At 30.3% G+C, this 21,204-nt stretch overlaps 4 protein-coding genes across 4 annotated transcripts; 3 read left to right on the top strand and 1 right to left on the bottom strand.

The window, feature by feature from the left end:
- Positions 1 to 485: 485 nt before the first annotated feature.
- Positions 486 to 5,742, top strand: LOC111684196 (trimeric intracellular cation channel type 1B.1). Its single transcript, XM_046946525.1, has 4 exons — positions 486 to 654; positions 3,863 to 4,205; positions 4,264 to 4,536; positions 4,596 to 5,742. Exons 2-4 carry the CDS (start codon positions 3,928 to 3,930, stop codon positions 4,873 to 4,875), a joined length of 831 nt encoding a protein of 276 aa, XP_046802481.1. The 5' UTR covers positions 486 to 654; positions 3,863 to 3,927; the 3' UTR covers positions 4,876 to 5,742.
- Positions 5,743 to 9,427: 3,685 nt separating this feature from the next.
- LOC111684191 (syndetin) lies at positions 9,428 to 17,390 on the bottom strand. Its single transcript, XM_023446320.2, has 12 exons — positions 17,253 to 17,390; positions 14,597 to 14,673; positions 14,307 to 14,534; positions 13,749 to 14,066; positions 13,089 to 13,277; positions 12,943 to 13,029; positions 12,307 to 12,888; positions 11,727 to 12,245; positions 11,550 to 11,660; positions 10,704 to 11,027; positions 10,531 to 10,643; positions 9,428 to 10,467 (listed from the first exon to the last, which is right to left on the bottom strand). The coding sequence occupies exons 2-12, from the start codon at positions 14,660 to 14,662 to the stop codon at positions 10,116 to 10,118; spliced, it is 2,889 nt and encodes a 962-aa protein (XP_023302088.2). The 5' UTR covers positions 14,663 to 14,673; positions 17,253 to 17,390; the 3' UTR covers positions 9,428 to 10,115.
- On the top strand, positions 14,985 to 17,209 carry LOC111684200 (phosphatidylinositol N-acetylglucosaminyltransferase subunit A). The gene is made up of 6 exons (XM_023446329.2): positions 14,985 to 15,089; positions 15,152 to 15,242; positions 15,299 to 15,544; positions 15,602 to 15,719; positions 15,782 to 15,901; positions 15,960 to 17,209. Exons 1-6 carry the CDS (start codon positions 15,079 to 15,081, stop codon positions 16,883 to 16,885), a joined length of 1,512 nt encoding a protein of 503 aa, XP_023302097.2. The 5' UTR covers positions 14,985 to 15,078; the 3' UTR covers positions 16,886 to 17,209.
- Positions 17,391 to 17,684: 294 nt separating the features above from the next.
- LOC111684201 (sperm-associated antigen 7) lies at positions 17,685 to 19,177 on the top strand. Its single transcript, XM_023446330.2, has one exon. The coding sequence runs from the start codon at positions 17,815 to 17,817 to the stop codon at positions 18,688 to 18,690; it is 876 nt and encodes a 291-aa protein (XP_023302098.1). The 5' UTR covers positions 17,685 to 17,814; the 3' UTR covers positions 18,691 to 19,177.
- The last annotated feature ends 2,027 nt before the right edge of the window (positions 19,178 to 21,204 follow it).

Raw genomic sequence — 21,204 nt, 5'->3', positions numbered from 1 at the left:
TAAAAACAAAAAAAAAAAAATAACTAAACAAAAATTAATTTTCCGCTTGTTCAGGTTACAGTGGGGAAGAAAACGAATTATGTTTTATTAAATTTCAAATTAGTTTGAAAACTGCGGATAGATAGATCAATAGAATGATAGATAGGTAGATAGATAGATAGATAGATAGATAGATAGATAGATAGATGATAGATAGATAAATAAATATATAGATAGATATAGATAAACAGATATGTATACATAGATAAGCCGATAGATTGTCATCAGAAGCAAGCGTCAGTGCATCGACATTCCACCACTTTTGACCTCCACTGTACCACACTAGCAGTAGCTGAGAACTACTACTATGTTGAAATTATGCCGCTAGCAAATGGCTGAAATCTAAATATAAAAATAAAATGCAACAACAAAAATTTTTGTAGAGTATTCTTTGCAGGCGAATTTTTTGTTCGACGTCTGTCTTTAATACGCTTCTTTAAACTCTGTGTTGTAGATTTTGCTCTCGTGGTCGGACGTGTGTGTTGCGCTGTAAATTCGTTGCCAAATATATTATTTTTTTAAGTTTAAGACAAAAACAAAAAAAATCTTATTTAGAGCTGCTGCGCTGCGGTTGGCTAATAATATACATAATTATTTAAAAAAGAATAAAACAAAGTAAATTTCTTGCAATTAAATTTTTAATATATAATAAACAATATTTAACTAACAAAGTTTTTCGAGTGTAAGAATTAAAGGAAGAGAAATAACAGTAAAGGATAAGCAAAAAAAAAAAGGGTTAAAAAAGCAACACTCCGGGGGGTCATTGTTATTATTATTTATTAATGGTGTTTTTAGTGCTAAATAATTGTTTACTTTTAAATTTAAAAAAAAAAAACGAAATCTTAAAATTTATTAAAACTAACGAGTGCAAAAATATTTTTAAAAGAAATTCAAAATTATTTAATGAAATCTTTTGAATTTTTGTGTGAAATTATTCTTAGTGTGTGTGTCTGATTGCGTAGAATCTATTTTTTGTTGTTGTTTTTTTTTTTTTTTGGTTCAACATTTTGCTGCCATAAAATTTGTGTTTATTTTTGGAGCTCCTAGACCGTGCGGGGTTTTTTATTTTATTTTCTTTTTGCTTATCTCTTCATCTCATCTCTTATTTGTCTATGCTCTCTTTTATCTTTTGCTGTTTTTATAAGGCATTTTCTTTTCAAAAACAAAATAGGAAAATGCACTGACACACACCGTGATACACATACACACTTTCTTTGTAAACAAAGTAAAAGTACAAAAGAAAAGTAAAACAACTTTACAACAACAAAATACCGCTAGGTACATAACAATTTCGCAAAAAAAAAGTTTTGTTTTTCTTTAATAAAATTTGTTCATATTTTTATGGATTATGTAATATTAGCAAAACAACAAATGAAAATTTTGTTAAAAATATTGAAGTGATTGATCTTTATAGTTGTGTGTGTGTTTTATGTGTATTTTTATAACGCAGAACTTTAAAAGATTTAATTCCTTAAATCATCTAAAGCACAACTTTACCGGTTGCATTGCAGTTTTTATGTAGCGCTGTGTTTCTAAAAGATTTTATTAATTCTTCTGAACATATGTACATACATATGTTCGTTTATATCAATCATTGATAATAACAGCTAGAGTTTTGAAGTAAAAAGCAATAAATTACTTGATTTTTGTTAAGTAGCTTGGTAAGTTTTTTGTTGTTTGTCGTTTGAAGCTTTTCTATTCTCTGTCATCTTGTCTATTCTTTCGTTCTTTGTATAAACTATTTATGAAAAGATTTTTTAGCATTATTTATTTCAAAAGATAAATTTTAAGTTAGTTAATGGTCATTAACCTTTTGATAATAAGTTGACCCCCTATTATGGTCCTACAAATAGTGATGATTTTAAGCTTATTAGAATTTCACATTAGAATGGACCTTCTAATTCTTGACCACTAACAGGCCTCTTGAATTGATATGATTTGTGTTGACCTTTCCCTTTAAACTGGTTCGCTTATCATGGAATTCATTAGGTGGTGAGATAGAATAGATTTTTCCAAATAAGTTCGTCCCATATTGTATAGTTGTAGACGTAAATGTCCTAATGTGGTTCCACTAAAAATACTTATCATCATACCTCAAACTTTTTCATCAGCTTTATCTTTAGTCGGTGTCATACAAGCCATCATATATGACTCGCTGTGTTAGGTTCACATTCTCAAGTTCCCTTTCATTTATAGCAATCGCATTAGGTTTTTCATTGCCGATTTTCCAAAAGTGGACCGGAAATCATATGGTGAGTTTATATAGCATATGCTAAGAAGAGATCCTATCTAGTACAACCAAGACCAGTTGTTGTCAGAATAGCGTGCTGTTGTGGTGTAGACTCCTCAAGTTGTGGCTGTTTGCTCTGTTCGTAAAATATGTTAGCGAAGATGTTCTCTATAAAATGTTAAAGTTGATGCTACGTGCTCATAAAGAGTTACTGGTGACATCTTGCAGTGCTACTAATAGACGGTAATCGAAGTTAGTTTCATGTATAAGCAGTAACGAGGTTTCATATATCCTTCAAATAACCAGACTGCATAGATCATCCATATTTAATCAAATATCTCCCGTGAAACGATTTTTAATCCGGGGGTTTTGTATTTAGGTCCAAGCTAGAAAATTGGGCTACTTTAGTAGGGTTAGTCCATAAATCCATTATGTGAAGTGAAGATAAGCTGTTGGACAGTTAAATATGTGGTGGGTATCATGGGGACCCTGACAACATGCTGGACATATATTAGGGACGGCACGGTATATGAGGGACCAGTAGGCGTTGATCCTGTTGTTCCATCCCAATCTCAGTTGCGCCAGAACAGCTCTTGTTCTTCGCATCAGGTTCTTCTCTATTTCTGCTATAGGTGGTGGGCGATCTCCAAGATTGACATTCATGCAGTAACCTGAAACCGCGGTATTGATGGCGTCTCTATGTATATCGTTCAATGCTGCTGTATATGACTTCCAACAGTGTTGTGTTATAGTTGGGATGACTCCTCCGGTGACATCCTAGGAGGAACAGTTTAGTTAGCATGACTGGGAGGACCTTCTTTTCCTCATATAGGTGATGTCTCCTAGGTTATTTGCATGTAGCCCGTTAGGGTTCGTAGGGCATCATTTTATCAGCTTTGAATTTTTCTCCAATGGGTATCACTGTGCGAAGGATATCACACTGGAGCAGCATAATTGACCACTGACCGGCCAATTGTTTTATAGGTAGCTAACAAAGTTTCTTTGTCCATCCCCTAAGTGCTGCCGGCTAGCGCTTTGAGGAACTTGTTTCTACTTCGCAATCTATCGGCTTAGGAGGTAAACTTGCTGTCAAAGGCGGCTCCCAAGAACTTGGGGTAGTTCAACTAATACCTGTTGTCATTGATGGGGGTTATGGTAACCTGTGCCCTCACTCATAACAGCCGTAGTTTGTCTACGGTTTAATGGTTTTATCAAACCTGCTTTATGAGGAATATGTGGCGTAACAAACTACTGCGCTAAGGTGATCGTTGTCATTAATGTGTGTTATGATAGTATCTGTTCTCTCTCTAAACGCTCGCAGAAATTTAAATCTAACAGAGACTGCTTTGTAGTCTGCAGCGATGTTGTGTCGTTTGCATCGGAGTAGTATTTGCACTCATTAAAACGTGATAATGAGATAATAGCATTTATGGACATTCTGTTTTAATAAAAGTGTAATTAGAATATTTTCTGAAGATAAACTGGGTCAAGATTATATTAAGATAAGGCTAATATAATACTCTAACGATCTTTCAGTTTATTATTTAATCAAAAATATTAATATTTGTTTTCCTTTTCACTATTTAATTCCAGTTACGAACGCACAAATAAACAAAAACAAATTTGCACAGAATTAACACAAAACAAAAACGATCAACATGGATCCCGAAGCATTTTTAGATATGGCCAATCAGGTCATTAAATTGAAAATGTTTCCCTATTTCGATATCGCACACAGTCTATTAGCCGCCCTAGCAGTACGTGAAGATTTGGGGTCAAATGCTCAGGCTTTCTCACGTAAACATCCCTTAGCCTGTTGGTTGTCGACAATGTTGGTGATATTTTCCGGAGCTATGGTAGCTAATGGTTTATTGGGTGAGCCCATATTGTCGCCATTGAAAAATACACCACAATTAATGGTGGGAACTGTGGTGTGGTAAGTTATATTTAATATAGTTAAAGATTTGTGGGCTAATAGAAGGAAATTGTTTTAGGTACATGGTATTTTATACTCCCTTCGATATTGGTTATAAAGTGGCCAAATTTTTACCCATTAAACTAGTGGCCAGTGCTATGAAAGAAATCTATCGTGCTAAGAAAGTCTATGATGGTGTTTCACATGCTGCCAAATTATATCCAAATGCCTGGATTATCATGATTATTATAGGTACTTTAAAGGGTAATGGTGCTGGTTTTACTAAACTATTTGAACGTTTAATACGTGGTGCCTGGACTCCAACTGCCATGGAATTTATGCAACCCTCTTTGTAAGTGTTTTGAAAGCCTTTAAAGGAATTTAAGGAATTTATATTATTTCTTTTTACAGCTACACAAAGGCTTCACTTTTGGCTTCCATTATCTTTGTTTTGGATAAGAAAACTGATTGGATTTCTGCTCCACATGCCTTGGTCTACTTTGGCATTGTTATCTTTATGGTTTACTTTAAGTTGTCATCGATTTTATTGGGGATACATGATCCCTTCTTGCCATTTGAAAACTTATGTTGTGCCATATTCTTTGGCGGCATTTGGGATAGTTTGGCTAAGATTTTGGGCCGCGGTCAAGCCAAAGAAGGCGAGGGCAAAGATGTTAAGAAAAGCAACTAAAAGACTTGCAATACTCAGTAAATTTATAATGTTATAAACACAACATCCTAACGAAAACGAAGTCGATTTAAATTTAAAACATGTTTTAATTTTTCAACAAACAAAAAAACGAAAACGAAATGCAACACAAAGAGACCTATCCTAAGCCAAATCAAACTAGACAACACCCATTTAACGGCTACAAAACGAAATACCTAAACATTTGGCCATTTGTTTTCCTCTTTTTTTATATAAAATTCAACAAGAATTTATTTTATTTTTATTAACAAAAAAAAAAACTAGTCATTGTCTAAGTTTTAGTTTAAAAGTCTTACTTATTATTTAGTAACCCAGTGGGTGGGTGTTTATTAAATAATGACATAAAGACTTTTATTTTAAATTTTAACCTTTTTTTATAATTTTTTTTTCTACAACAATTGCAATTTATTAAATACGCACACAGTAATTGTTAGTTATAAACAAAATAATAATATTTTAACAATTAATTACTTTTACAACAGCAACAACAACATAACGATCTTTAAACAACTTATCATTTTATCTAATAAATTTTAAATAAACATTGACTTTTAATGAAACCTACAAATCTAAAACCAAAAATTATTTAAATGAAATTTTATGTTTTAAACAAATTATTTCTAAAATTAAAAATTATGTTTTCTTTTTTGTAATTAGATTTTAAGTGATGTTTTGTTTTTAAATAATAATGATGTAGATGATCATGATGACAAAAGTTAAGAGTGCAATGTATTTGTATGTAATTGTGAATTATAATTTTAATTGTATAATACTTTTAAGAATGAGCAAAAAAACAAAAACAATAATAAAACAAACCAACAACACCTTTTTTTGAGATACAAAAATAAATGTGGAGTTTTTTTTTTCAATTTTCAAACTGAACGTTAAAGGAATTTCTAGTTTTCTATGGCATTAAAAAGGAAATAATACTGGTTGTTAGAGAAAATACTGGTTTTTGTAAAATGTAGTTTTTAAGTCAAAACTGATTTCGCAAGAAAATAACATTTCTAATCCCCTCATTTTATAAAACGAAGGTTTTGGCTTAAGAAGAGTTAAACACCATAAAAACTGGGCATATCCTGTCAGAGATCTTAATGTCCATTGTGATTTCCTTCAAAAAATGAAGATTCATAAACAGAACAACAAAAGTAACACAACTACAAGTAAAACCAGAAAGAAAGTAAAATTATAGATATAACTACCAAATCGGTACCCCAAAGAATAAAGAGATAAAAGAGATGATCTTTGTCCCCCTATAAAGTCCAGTCAAAGAAGTGACTAATGGCCCCTGACAAAACCTAGTTTTCTGCGAGGATCAATTATCAAATATCAGCTATTTCAGCCTGAGACTGCGACTCTGTATCCTAGAACAGTTGTAAATTATATGCCCGATCGTCACCACTTCCTTCTCATCCTCTCATAACCTACAATAGTCCGGTATATAGTTGTCCCACTTACTGACAAAGACCTCAATGAATAAAGAGATAAGAGAGATGATCATTGTCTTCCTATAAAGCCCAGTCGAAGAAGTGACTAATACCCCTTGACAAAATCTAGTAAACTGCGAGAAACAAGACCCGCAATATCAGTCATTTCAGCCTGAGAATCTGTATGCAAGGACATCTGCAAATTAAATACCCGATTGGCTTCATTTTCATCCTCGCAATAGTTCGATATGTTGCTGTCAAACTTATCGACAAATGCCTCAAATAAACAGTGCCCTATTACCATACCTATCAGAATCCTTAGACTGCGTCTATACACTCCTATAAGTATTTTCGTAGCTCCTATATCAAGTTTTAGCCATAGGGACTTTGATACATTGCAATATAATCTACTATTCCAGGATTGGTATGTCACGGATTCTTTCGAATATCAGCCTGCAATAGCAGAGCCTGGTAATGAGTTGAAGTACAAAATTCGTTTGAATAATACTGGGAAATTTATTTAAAATCTGAATTTTTTTCATGTTATATTTTTGAACGTTTGTCGCTTCGTTTTATAAAATTACACCATTAATAGAAATATGGGTTTTCTTAAAAATACTGTTTTTAGGCAAATACTGGTTTTGTAAGAAAATAAAATTGTTTAATGAAAAAATACGAATTTTCATTAAAATACAGTTTTTTTTAGAAATTTCTTAAAAAAACCAATAGTTTTGGAGGAAATACATTTTTTAATAAAAAATACGCCTTTTGAAAAAATTACAAATTTTTGAAAAAATTACAAATTTTTGAAAAAATTACAAATTTTTGAAAAAATACAAAATTTTTGAAAAAAATACAAAATTTTTGAAAAAAATACAAAATTTTTATGAAAATATTAATTTTTAGAGGAAAATATAATAATAAAAATTAGCTTTTTCATAAAAAATACTGCTTTTTAAGAAAATACTGGTTTTTGACAAAAATACATATCGGAAGAATTTATAAAAAAAAACTGTTTTTTGGAGGAAAATAAAATTTTTAATAAAAAGGTATGGGATTTTATAAAAATACTGGTTTTTGAAGAAAACACTGGTTTTAGAATAAAATACAATTTTTTGAAGAAAATACTAAATTTTTAAGAAAAGATTGATTTTTGAGGAAAATAATTTTTTAATAAAACAAATCAATGTTTTCATTAAAAATACTGTTTTTAAGAAAAAAAATTGGTTTTGGAGAAAATACAAATTAAAAGAATTTATAAAAAATAGTATTTTTTGCGGAAAAAAGTTTTAATTAATAAACTGCGTTTTCATCAAAAATACTGTTTTGAAAAAATTACGTCTTTTTGTAAAAATACGGGTTTTTGGAGAAAATACTGTTTTATTAGAAAATACTGGTTTTTTTTAGAAAATACTGGTTTTTGAAAAAAAACACTGGCTTTTTGAGAAAATACAATTTTTTAAAAACTTAATAAACAAAGACTGTTTTTGAGGAAAATAATATTAAAAACTACAGTTTTTTAAGAAATTTTTAAAAATACCGGGGTTTTGAGGAAAACAAATGTTTTTAATACAAAATAGGAGTTTTCATTTAAAACACTTTTTTTTAAAAATACATATTGGTTTTTGAAGAAAATGATGTTTTTAAACAATTTATAAAAAATACTGTTGTTTTTTAAGGAGAACTACCGGATTTTATAAAAATACTGTTGGAAGAAAATACTGGTTTACAAAAAAAAGTTTTTTGAAAATTTTTAAAATATACTGTTTTTTAGGAAACTAAAAAAAATTTTTTCTTCATAATATTAAAAAAAATACTGTTTTTTAAGGAACATAAAATGTTTTAATAAAAAAATACCGGTTTTGCCATACAATTGTATGTATTTATTGATAGTCTGTATAGTTGTTGCAGAAGTTGACAGCCTTTAGTCGAGGTTTGTCTTCATTGTCACTTTCGATCAACTTCTATGAGTTTCTAAGACGTTTGCTAAGTGACATTCACAAAATTGTGAAACCTTTCACAAAATTGTGAAACCTTTCACAAAATTGTGAAATAGAATTTTATTATGCTAGAGAAACTTAAACTTTTTTTTCAAAATTTATCTACAAATTTTATGTTTTTAATTTATATTCGTTATAAATTAAACTTACCTTAGATGTTAGGATGTGCTGGTTAAGTTTGCTCTCGAACTATCATGTATGCAGCACCAAGTCATACTTCTACTCTAGAGTTGAAAGAATTTGATTGGCAAAAACTGGCCAAACTGGAGTAGATTTTGTACATAGTTTCTGTATCTGTAATAATGTTAAAAAAGTTTCTATTTAAATAAATGTGTTTTTTTTATATTTTTTAATATCTTACCTTTAAATAATGAAATTCCTGAGGAAAAAGTGTATTAGTTGTACAACTAGTTCTAGAACACATGATTTGAGTCTGAATTCGTTCTAGTTTGGTTTTGAGACTAATGATTTTTGTTCGAAATTGTCACTTTCGGAACTGGTTCTAAGGAAGCGTTATCGAGTCGACACTCGTTCTTTAAAACGCTTCTGGAATTAGTTCTTTAATTAAGGTTTTTTGTTTGAATTTATATAACCTTGGAATTAGATCTAGGGAAACTGTAGAAAACTTATAAACAAATATTTCTTTTTTTCTTTCCGATTCTGTTTTCACTCGTTCTAAAACTAGTAGTTTTTAGAACAAGTTCTAAAATTTTTCCTGGGCAATCTTTACAATTTATAAAAAACTTCTTCCGATCTTAATTGTGATGCTTTTGTGTACATTACCCTTGATTTACTTTAAAATTTCTAAACAATTTTTTAATAATTTTATTTTCTTTTTTAAGGTTTTCTTGTTGTAAACCTAAAATTTAAGCAAATATTTTTTATTCATTTCTTTTTTTTTAAATTTTTTGTCTGTGAATGTTTTTTTTTTAATTTTATTTGTAAAATATATATTTATGTATTTTTTTTTGCTTTTGTTTTATAATTAGTAAGTTTTTTTTTTGTTATAAGTTATGTCTTTTTTTTTTTGTTTTTTGTTGTGAAAATATTTTCATAATTTAATGTTAAATACAGAATGTGTTATTATAATTGTATATTTTTGTATATTGATCGGTAGTTTGTTAAATTAATAATATGTTTAAATTATTACTTATAAGTTGTGTTAAATATTATTTGTCCGTTTTAGTTATTAATTAAGATTTTAAAAATAATATAATAATAATAATGATTAAACATATTCATAAGGTACATGAAGACATACAATTGAATGTATTTAAAAAAATATATAAATATTTATATAAAAAAAATGTATAAAATATAGAAAAAAATATAACAAAAATATAATAATAAATAAATTTAAAAAATAAAAGAAAAATTAAGTAAACTGTGTAGGAGATTAAAGGGAAACATAAAATAATAAAGAAAGATAGAGAGCCAAAGAGAGATTCAAAATTAATACTCAATAACTTAAAAACAAAAGAATTTCTTTTAAAGATTTTGAAAATTTTACAAAAGAGATCCATTTTATACAGAAATTCGAGAAAAGAAAAACTAATAATAATTTAGAGAAAATAATATAATACACATGGAATGTTAAATTATTAACAAAAATACAAAAGAATAAATTTAACTAATTAAAAACAAATTATCTTATTTCTTTCTCTTAATAATTTACATTAATCAACAAACAACTACTACATACTTTACATAATGATGATACGAATTCTTCAATCAAATTCTTTATAAATTATTCTTATTATTGTTATAATTTCATCATTTAATTATTTGTGCTCAGCTATGTTGTGGCAGTAGTTGTACTATTATTGATATTTAAATTATTACTGCTGCCGTTACCCAATAAATTGAGTAATTTTTGTCGTGTCCTTTTATCACTAACACATACACACTGTATGAGATTCATTAATTGTTTATTCGAATATTGTGGCGGTTCTAAGCTTTTCTGTTCCATTATCCATTCTTCTAATTGTTCATTTGAGAAATAGTAGGCCTTAATGAATATATCAACATATTGACGATATTCAATATATTTTTGATTCGAAATTAATTCGAGTATTGACATGAAATTAGTGAAATCTAATTGCATGAGAGCTCGGCCGCCGGCAGAACATTTTTTGACATTAGAGAAACTGTAAAATAATACTTTTTATAAATTAAGTTCTTAATTTTTTTCTTTTCCTCTTTTTATTTACCCTTCCACTAATAGATGTGTGGCCACATGAGCCATAGACTGCCAAACGGGTTCGGCTGGTATGGTAATATCTTTAGCAATTTCCTCCAAACGCATGGCAAAATTTTGTATATTCTAGATTACAGTAATACAATTTATCTAATAGACACAAATTTTAATCAATATTATACTCACCCTATTCATTATATCAATATAGGCATTATGTTGAAAACTAACATGATTAACATCCCATTTTACTTTTGCTATCATGGCTAGAATAGCAGTTAAATCGAAAACTCTCGAAGTAACGCATGTATATACCGGCCTGGCTACATCAGACATAAAATCGATATAATCAAAATAAGATGTAAGGAGTGTTCTGTCCTGTATCGGCAGCAAATGATTTAAATAGTTTTGTAGTATTTGGAATTGTTGTGTCATACAGTGGCCACTTTCTACGGCTACAATACGATGGAAGAGCCCGTAGAGTGTATCGGGATTAGCGAGTTCATTGTTGATCTGAAAAAGGACATAAAAATAATGATTCTTTCTAGTTCAGTTCTATTTCTATTCTAGTTCAACTCTATTTCAGTTCTAGTTTAGTTTTAGTTCAGTTCTAGTTTAGTTCAGTTCCATTTCAGTTCTTTTTCAGTTGTAGTTCAGTTCTAGTTCAGTTTTAGTTCAGTTCTATTTCAGTTCTAATTCAGTTCTAGTTCAGTTCTAGTTTAGTTTTAGTTCAGTTCTAGTTCAGTTCTATTTCAGTTCTAATTCAGTTCTAGTTCAGTTCTAGTGCAGTTCTAGTTCAGTTCTAGTTTAGTTCTAGTTCAGTTCTAGTTCAGTTCTAGTTCAGTTCTAGTTCAGTTCTAGTTCTAGTTCAGTTCTAGTTCAGTTCTAGTTCAGTTCTAGTTCAGTTCTAGTTCAGTTCTAGTTCAGTTCTAGTTCAGTTCTAGTTCAGTTCTAGTTCAGTTCTAGTTCAGTTCTAGTTCAGTTCTAGTTCACTTCTAGTTTAGTTCGAGTTCGGTTTATGTTTATTTTACTTACCAGTGACGTAAAGTTTAAAGGCCAAATTTTAATATTTGGCAATATGTTTTGCTTAACATATACCAGTTTCTGCTCCAATTTGTTAGAATAAAAATTGTCCATTTGTACGGGCTAAAAAAATACCAACAAAATTTTAAATATAAAACTTAATTTCCATTTCTTATTAAAAATCCTTACCGCATCCTTGGCAAATATTTCATGCACAGCAAAAGCATAGAAATCCATTAACTCCAACATGCTCGCTATAATTTTAGGCGAAATACAATGTAAAAGTTTACACATTTGTAAATAACGTCCTATACAGCGAAACACATTCAAAGTAGTGTTATTAACCAGTAACTGTTGATTAGGTGACGTTTCATCATAGTCCTTGCTTTGTAAACTTTTATGATCATCATCACTTTCCTCTTCGCTAAAATAACACGAAGCTTCATCAACAATACCAGATAATATGTCTTCCTCTAGCATGGCCACATCTAGACCACCATCAAAGGGAGAGCTTTTCTCACTGAAACGTAGAAAATAACCATAGGAACCATAAATGGAACTGCCACCGTCTTGAGAATGCACTGAAACTAATTCATCACAGTTATTGTTGCTAGTAGGAGAATTATTGGCGGATGTAGAGCTGGTAACCAACAAGGCAATGGGAGGAGATTTATGGCGACGTAAGGTATGACGTATAGAGCGGAATTCCTATAAGAAATAATCAAAAATGAATAATCAATTACATTAGGGAAACTGAAATCTCTGTTACCGGCAATTGTAAAATATTAGCAAACGAATCCACCACTGTCCAAGACTCATTATCCAAAAATAAACATATCTCTTCCAAACAGGAACTGTGATAACGCTGAAAGAATTCCTCACTTTGCAATTGCATGGTTTCTATCAATTTTTCCGAATGTTCGCCACAAAACTCCAATCCAACTTTCTTAAGTCTTTGTATTATGGATAGGACTTGTATGAAATGATCATATTTTAACATTTTCAATTTGGAACTTTGTAAAAATATACAGATTTTTGTTAATATATCATTCCATATGCGAGATTGACCCTTTTTCAGTTTCTCCTGTATGTAGACATCTGGGGAATCTGGCATATCGAGAGCATAAAGTTTGTAGTTTTGATGCCATATAACAATTTGATAATAGGAAGCCAATATTGTCCAGAATGTTTTACACAAACTTATTAAACATGGTATGTATTTGTCTGCTTCGACCTGTTCGCATAATTGTTCATATAACATTTTCATGTTTTCGTCTAGATTTGGATCATTATAGCCACGTAAGACGGAATTCACCGAGGAATGTATGGCGGATATAAAGTTGATATGAAGCTGTACAAAGATACTTGTTAAAAAATCTTAAATTCTTCAATCAAAAGCTCTTACCTGATCCATTGCTATTAAGGATTTATTGAGCAATTTATAGGCTTCTTGCAATTTGGCATATTTGCGCATATCAAAATTTAAAATCATCTATAATAATAACAAATATTAGTTGGTTAAATTATCTTTACAACATAAGTTTAAGTTACCTCATTTAAAACAGTGTCTAGTTGGAATTCTGTTAGCAGTAACGTCTCCTGTAGTTTTTTATTTAAAGATTGCACACAATTGTATTGCATGAATTCGCTGGCAGAATCTTTACAGGTTAAAAGAAGCGAAATAGCTCCAGAATAATTGCATTCACTTAAAAGCTTTTGTACCTCAACATCCGTTGATTTCTGCAAAAAAATAAAATTTTTTAAAATATAAAATTAATGATATTTTGATAAAACATTTTTTACAAAATATTTGATAAAACTTTCAAAAGAATCAAGAATTTGAAGTGATTAATTAAGTTCTATTTTAGTTCTAGTGCAGTTCTAGTTCAGATCTAGTTCTGTTCTAGTTCACTTCTAGATCAGTTCTAATTCAGTTCTAGTTCAGTTCTAGTTCGGTTCTAGTTCAGTTCTAGTTCAGTTCTAGTTCCGTTCTAGTTCAGTTCTAGTTCAGTTCTAGTTCAGTTCTAGTTCAGTTCTAGTTCAGTTCTAGTTCAGTTCTAGTTTAGTTCTAGTTCAGTTCTAATTCAGTTCTAATTCAGTTCTAGTTCACTTATAGTTCTTTTCTAGTGTAGTTCTAGTTCAATTCTAGTTTAGTTCTAGTTAAGTTCTAGTTCAGTTCTAATTCGTTTATTTAAAAATGCCCAAACTCACCAATTTCTTTATAGCCTGCAAAGTATTCAACAACTCCTTTAAAATCTCACGCTTACGATACGAAGCCAATATCTCCAGACTAGTGGTGGTTAGATTTTGTTTAGCATAATTTAAGTACGAACGAGCTTTACGGCAGGTCCACAAAGATTCTTCTAATTCCTTTTGTGTTTCATTGATGGCAGCAAACTCAATATTACAGGCACTACGCTGTTCCAAAATATTTTGTAAAACTTGTTTTGATAAGACCTTATGTTGGGTACGCAACTGAACCATGGTCGTTTCAATTAGTTCATAATCAACACCAGAGCTTAAAACTTTCTGTAGAAACAAAAACATAAAGAGAGAAGAAAACAAAACAATGATGAAATACGTTCAACCAAAAGTAATAAAAAAAAACAATTGCATTTTGTAAAACAGGTTTCAATGCATTCTCGTAACAAATAATTATGTACTTAGTTGGCTACGTCACAAACATACACACAAACCTAAATGACAACTAGCACTTTCCCCTCAAACTTTCCCTCCCACTCACACACATTCTATGCTTCTTTGACTTACCTGTAATTCATACATTTGTGCATTACTTTCTGGTTGAAAATAGATTCCTTCTATACTTTCTAATATTTCCTGATCAGATTGTTGTGCTCCCTCTGCGCTGCCATCTGTTTCATCTGTCTTATCGGGGGATTTCTTTGATGATTCGATTTTGTTTGGCTCTGCTGCAGTCACTGTTTGTATAAAATAGTCTGAAAATCCCATTGCTGGTATTTTCAATTGCCGATTGGTCTATTGAGCAAATAATTATAGAAATTTAATGGATTTCATGGAAAACCTTATTAATTATTTACCTGTTTGTGTAACAAATCCATAAATTTTGTTTTAAACTCGTCCATTTTTGCCTTTGAGTTCTGCATCTTTTTTTTGTCTGTTTTGTGCAAAGAAAATTAGTTGACAGACAAAGTAGTGATGACAAAGCGAAGCGATAACAGTATTGTTTAAATAGGGGTGATAGTTTTAGTTGGAATGCAATACAAGGCTAATGTAGCGATTTATTTTAAATTAAATAATAGCTTACAAAAATATATTTAATTTTTTCAAATTTTTTAAAAATAATAATTATTTTACTCCTTTTCTTCAATAATTTTATTACTATTTATATTTTTGTAAATTTTTTTCTCTTTTAACTTTACTTTGGTTTTTCAATTTAAAACATCCCTGTTTCAAGAGCAAACAATCGATAAAAGCGATTATCATCTTTAGAACAGCTGATGGCTTTGACAACCAGAAACAAATTTCTAAGTAAACAAATAATTTTTTTTCTTCACAAGCAATGCGAATATGGTAAGAATTGTTAAAAATAAACAATAATTAATGAATAATAATAAATAAAAATGTATCTTTAGCATGGCCTCGGACTTTTTCTATCCCAGCATAGGTGGAGTAGAAGAGCATATATTCAATTTATCTCAGATTTTACTAAAAAGAGGACACAAGGTTTGTTTCACTCACAATTTGTTAGAAATTTATATTTAATCAATGATTCCTTTTAGGTAATAATACTAACTCACTGCTATGGCGATTGTAAGGGTATACGTTATTTGACCAATGGTCTAAAGGTGTATTATCTGCCCATTAAAGTTTTCTATGCTCAATCGATATTGCCCACAATTATTTGTAATGCTCCGTTGATAAGAAGTGTTTTAATTCGTGAACAAATTGAATTAGTTCATGGTCATTCGGCATTTAGTGCTTTGGGTCATGAGGCGATGACAATAGCATCCTTAATGGGTTTAAAGGTGAGAGTATGAAATTTCGTTGAGGCTTCAAAATTATTTTTGTTTTTTCATTTGCAGACCGTTTTCACTGATCACAGTTTATTTGGTTTTGCGGATTTATCCGCCGTGTTCACCAATAAAATGTTGGAAATTGATTTAACTTGTGTTAATCATTGTATATGTGTTTCCCATATAGGTAGGAAAAGAACCACAAATGATTAAGAGAGATAATTGGTTATTATTGATATGTTTTTCTAGGCAAAGAAAATACTGTATTGAGAGCTCGTGTTCCAAAAGAAAAAGTTTCTGTGATACCAAATGCTGTTGATACTGCCCTATTTACACCAGATCCTAGCCAAAGACCAACTGATGGTACAAGTAAGTATTAAATCAGCTGCAAACGAATTCATTTACAATTTATGTTCTTCCTTTCCAGTCAATATCGTTGTTGCTTCCCGTTTAGTTTATCGCAAAGGTATCGATCTCTTAGCCAACATAATACCACGCTTCAAATCTATGCCACATATAAAATTCATTATAGTAGGAGATGGTCTGAAACGAGAATTGCTAGAGGAAATACGAGAAAAAGCCAATATGCAAGATCGTGTCGAAATGGTTGGAGCGGTCGATCATTCAAGAGTACGTGATTATCTGGTTCAAGGTCATATATTTGTGAATACCTCTTTAACGGAGGCCTACTGTATGGCTATTGTAGAGGCAGCCTCTTGTGGCCTGCAGGTGGTATCGACTCGAGTTGGTGGTATACCCGAGGTGTTGCCGGAAAGCCTAATTATACTTACAGAACCAGAAAGCGATTCAATTTATGAGGGTGTTATGAAAGCCATAAAACGTTTAATGGTTTATCAACAACAAAATTGTGCCATGAATAATAGAAATTTAAATTGTGTCAAATACAGCAGTAATGATCGAGCTAACGGGGAGAATGGTGTTATAGACAATGGTAGCATACAAAATGGCAAATATGCGCGTAAAAAATACAAAAGAAATAATTCCAATTCAAGCAAAAAAGAGCAGAAACACAACTCTTCCTTTAACACTGCAGATTCCCTAGATTCAGATGACTCTAAAGCGGTTCTATGCCCCTATAAATGTAATGAAATTGTTGCCTCTCTTTACAATTGGAATAATGTGACTCAACGTACGGAGAAAGTGTATGATCGAGTCATGCAAGAGCCTACTCGTAGTTTTGGTGAAATTTTACATTCCTATCTGAATGCCAATGTATGGTCTATGCTTTTGGCCATTTCCATGTTACATTTAATATTGAGATTTTTAGAATATATCCGCCCCGCTCGTTATACGGAAAAAGCTAAAGATCTTCCAAGTTATTATAAAAATTAAAAACCTTTCAGGGTTTTAATAGAAGATGTTGTTTGTTTACTTATGTATTTGTTGGTCTTTATGTTTGATGCTATTTTTTTTTAATTAAAGGCATTTAGTATTGAATTTATGTAATTTATACCAAATAGTAATTAAATTTTAGAAAATAAATAAATATGACGATATTTAGAAGCTAAAGAATCGAGTTTGTCCTAATTTAGTTGTAGTTCTGTTCCTGTTTCTTTGCTTCCCTTTTAAACTTGTCTAGGAAGCCTAAGATGTTGAGACATCAATTACAAATCAAGCTTAATTGCACCCTTTTGAAAGTTTTTATGCAAATCGATGTTGTTCAAATTTAGTTCTCGCTCAGTTCCAGTTTTTTGCTTACCTTTTTATCTGATCTAGGAAGCCTTGGATCAAGCTTAATTGCACCCTTTCGAGAGCCGTTATGTGAATCAACTTTTCTTCAATACATGCGGCATTATCCTAGTAGTAGTTTTCTAACATCTACCGACTCAATATACGTTCTTGCATTTGCTAATTGTTCATTTATTTATTTGTTTATTTTGATTTGATGTCGTTACTAAATCCAAAAATAGACGTTTCTTTTTGTTTACGATAACTATCACTGACTGAGCAAACACCCATCTCTATTAACATAACGATAAATAATAACTATTGACACTTTTTGACAACCATCCCTAGAACACATAAGAAATAGACAGCTGTTTCCAGCTGTCACCATAGAATTTATTATGAAAAGCTAAACAACAAAAACTCGAGTAATATTCGCCGTAAAAGTGAACAACATAATCAGCAATTCCTAAAACGAAATAGAAAAAAATAATAAAGAAAAAATAAAAATACCTTAAAGACAAGTTTGTGTAATTAAGAAAAAGAGAAAAACATAAATATATAACTAAAAAAAAACATAAAATAACACTAACAACATGGATCTATTGGGTTCAATACTTAATGCCATGGACAAACCTCCAACTGCCAATGAGGAACAAAAGAAATTGATCAAACGACAGAGGGAAATGGCAGAACGTTTGAAAAACAAACAGAAAGAAGAACTACTGAGATTTCGCAAATATGTGGAAGAGCGAATAGGGCGCTTTGCCAAGGATGATCGCCATCATATAGAATTTCAGCCCTTAGATAAGGTACATCGTGCTGTCATACATGAGGTAGCCGAATATGGTGGTTTCATATGTATGAGTTTTGGCTGTGAAGATATCGATCGTTATTCGGTAGTGTATAAGAAAGAAAATGCCCCCACTGAAGATGAAATTGCCGCCAGGCGTAATGGTGATGGTTGGAATGATGAAGTGGCAAAGGAATATGCCGAGAGGCGTATTAAGCAAAAAGAATTGGAATTGGAACAAAAAAGATTGGCTCGTGCTTCCGCTACCGCAGCAAATGCCGCCCCAGCCACAACTTCCACTTCAAACAATAACAAACAATCAAACCAATCCTCAGCACAAGCACAGGAAACAGAGATTAAGCCAACATTTAATTATAAGGATAAATATGCTCATTTGATTGGTCAGGAAGCTGCTTTAGAGGCAGCTCGTAAAACTGAAACAAACGTAAGTTATGGTTTTGTACCCAGTAAAAATAAAAAAGATATGCGATCCATAGAACAAACTTTGGCCGATATACAGGCCAAAAAGAGGCTTAAGTTACAGTTACAACAAGAACAACAGCAGCAGCAACAACAACACCAACAAGAGCAAGCGGAAATACCAAATGACGCTTCATCCGTTAATAACAATTCTAACATCACTATAACTACTACTCCTTCAAACGAGACATTACACTGATAATTTTAATTTTTGTTGTATATTTAACTATACTCTATTTGTAGTATATAGATTTTTTTTAATTTTAATTTTGTTAAGACTCCGTCTACTTCCTATTATAACAAGAAATACGAAAAAACGGCCATAATTAAACTTAATTTAGAAACAAACAAAAATACAAAGAACAAGAAATTGGATAAAAAATATATTAAGCAAAAGTGTGAGAGTGCAAGAGAGAAAAAGTGTGAGAGAGTAAATATTATATTGTTACACCATATTCAAAGGCAGTGGAGTTTATAAAAAAAACTTTTATTATTGATCACAAAACGTGTTAAATATCTTTTTTAAATATGTATTTGAAGCAAGAAGAAACTAGATCAATATCTGGATCGCTAATACAAATCTAGTTCAGCTCTTTTTCTGTTCTAGTTCTTGTTCAGTGTTCTAATTGTGTTTTAGTTCAGCTCTAGTTCTGTTCTGGTCACTTCTAGCTCAGTACTAGTTAAGTTCTAGCTCAGTTCTAGTTTAGTTCTAGTTCTGTTCTAGTTCAGTTCTAGTTCTAGTTCAGTTCTAGTTCAGTTCTAGTTCAGTTCTAGTTCAGTTCTAGTTCAGTTCTAGTTCAGTTCTAGTTCAGTTCTAGTTCAGTTCTAGTTCAGTTCTAGTTCAGTTCTAGTTCAGTTCTAGTTCAGTTCTAGTTCAGTTCTAGTTCTGTTCTAGTTTTGTTCTAGTTCTGTTCTAGTTCTGTTCTAGTTCTGTTCTAGTTCTAGTTCAGTTCTAGTTCAATTCTAGTTCAGTTCTAGTTCAATTCTAGTTCAGTTCTATTTCAGTTTTAGTTCCGTTCTAGTTCAGTTCCAGTTCTAGTTCAGTTCTAGTTCAGTTCTAGTTCAGTTCTAGTTTTGTTCTAGTTCTGTACTAGTTCAGTTCTAGTTCAGTTCCAGTTCAGTTCTAGTTCAGTTCTAGTTCAGTTCTAGTTCAGTTCTAGTTCAGTTCTAGTTCAGTTCTAGTTCAGTTCTAGTTCAGTTCTAGTTCAGTTCTAGTTCAGTTCTAGTTCAGTTCTAGTTCAGTTCTCGTTCAGTTCTAGTTCAGTTCTAGTTCAGTTCTAGTTCAGTTCTAGTTCAGTTCTAGTTCAGTTCTAGTTCAGTTCTAGTTCAGTTCTAGTTCAGTTCTAGTTCAGTTCTAGATCAGTTCTAGTTCAGTTCTAGATCAGTCTAGTTCAGTACTAGTTCAGTTCTAGTTCAGTTCTAGTTCAGTTCTTGTTCAATTCTAGTTCAGTTCTAATTCAGCTCTGATCTGTTCCAAATTAGTTCTCGACCAGTTGTAGAACAGCCCTACAGAAGTTTTGTTCATGTTTAATGAACTTGTTTTTAAAATGGTGTAATCAAGATAATATGTTTCAAAGTAAGCTTGTTCCACTTGGGCAACGAAATGTAGCTAAAAGTTTTGAGAAATTAAAAAAAAAATATTTAAATTTACTTCGTCCTTTAAGCATGAACTGTAAAACTGAAACTAAACATTAAAAAGTGTAAAATTAAATTGTAATAGAAAACCATAAAACAATGCCTCTGCAATACTATTACTCGTAAACATAAAAATAAAACTGCAAACATACAACATTAAAATACATGTTAATTATATATAAACAAATGTTTAAAAAAAAAAACAATTAAATTTATTTTATTATAATTTCAGTTTTAGTTTTTTTATTAGTTTAAAAACTGTGTATTAATTTTTATTATAAAGATGTTAATGATGTGCTATTATAATTTTATTTTTTTTTTTTTAATATTCTATTTTTATTATAATTAAGTTTTTTCTTCCTTCAAACTTGTTAATAATTTACAAAACAAACTTTGTACTAAAAATTAGTACAAATTTTATCTAAAACTATATAAACAAAAAAGAAAGCAATCCTCCTTAAATATTTTTTAGTTATAATATATAAAAAAAACATGAGCATTAATACTCATTTAAGTGGATGAGATGATAAAATTAATTAAATAAAACTAAATTGTAAATTTTCTTTAATATTTGTAATTTGAGTGAAAGTAAATTTATTTAGAAAAAAACTTTCTAAAGAAATTTATTTATTTGAACTACAACAACTCCAATTTTATTTAAATTGTTTAATAAAATTGTTTTATTTTTTTAACAACTGCCTATTTTTGTTTTAGAAAATTTTAGACTCTTTTAAAGTTTTTTTTTTTTTTTTTGCTTAAAACTTTAATTTTAAATATCTAAGCAATTTTAAGTTTCCTACAAGTTTTAATAGCTTTTTATTGAGAATTACGATGTAAAACAATTAACAAAATTTTGTTAGAAATTATGATTTTGTTGAATTGTTTGAATATCGAGTTTTTGTATAATTTTTTTGTTTTTTTTTTTTGCTTTTTATTTAATTACTTTGTGGGATTTTAGCAATTTTTTTATATTTTAAAACTCTTGTTTTTATTTTTCTTAATTGTCCATTTTAATCTTTATTAAGTTGTCATTTCTAAAAATAACTTGAAGTTGTAACGAATGTATTGTTTAACAGTG

This window comes from Lucilia cuprina, chromosome 3 (genome assembly GCF_022045245.1).
Source record: "Lucilia cuprina isolate Lc7/37 chromosome 3, ASM2204524v1, whole genome shotgun sequence".
Taxonomy (NCBI): Eukaryota; Metazoa; Arthropoda; class Insecta; order Diptera; family Calliphoridae; genus Lucilia; species Lucilia cuprina.
Note: the sequence above shows the minus strand (reverse complement) of the source record. Positions and strands in the feature narration are given on the sequence as shown.

Bases quoted from the DNA above. Each gene is read 5' to 3' on its own strand.
- LOC111684201 (XM_023446330.2), top strand. From the start codon at position 17,815: ATGGATCTATTGGGTTCAATACTTAATGCCATGGACAAACCTCCAACT.
- LOC111684196 (XM_046946525.1), top strand. From the start codon at position 3,928: ATGGATCCCGAAGCATTTTTAGATATGGCCAATCAGGTCATTAAATTG. The intron at 4,206-4,263 runs GTAAGTTATATT...AAATTGTTTTAG, and splicing joins ATGGTGGGAACTGTGGTGTG to GTACATGGTATTTTATACTC. The intron at 4,537-4,595 runs GTAAGTGTTTTG...TTCTTTTTACAG, and splicing joins GAATTTATGCAACCCTCTTT to CTACACAAAGGCTTCACTTT.
- LOC111684191 (XM_023446320.2), bottom strand. From the start codon at position 14,662: ATGCAGAACTCAAAGGCAAAAATGGACGAGTTTAAAACAAAATTTATG. The intron at 12,889-12,942 runs GTAAGAGCTTTT...ATCTTTGTACAG, and splicing joins CCTTAATAGCAATGGATCAG to CTTCATATCAACTTTATATC. The intron at 11,028-11,549 runs GTAAGTAAAATA...GTCCTTTTTCAG, and splicing joins CTTTAAACTTTACGTCACTG to ATCAACAATGAACTCGCTAA.
- LOC111684200 (XM_023446329.2), top strand. The intron at 15,243-15,298 runs GTTTGTTTCACT...GATTCCTTTTAG, and splicing joins TACTAAAAAGAGGACACAAG to GTAATAATACTAACTCACTG. The intron at 15,720-15,781 runs GTAGGAAAAGAA...ATGTTTTTCTAG, and splicing joins TATATGTGTTTCCCATATAG to GCAAAGAAAATACTGTATTG.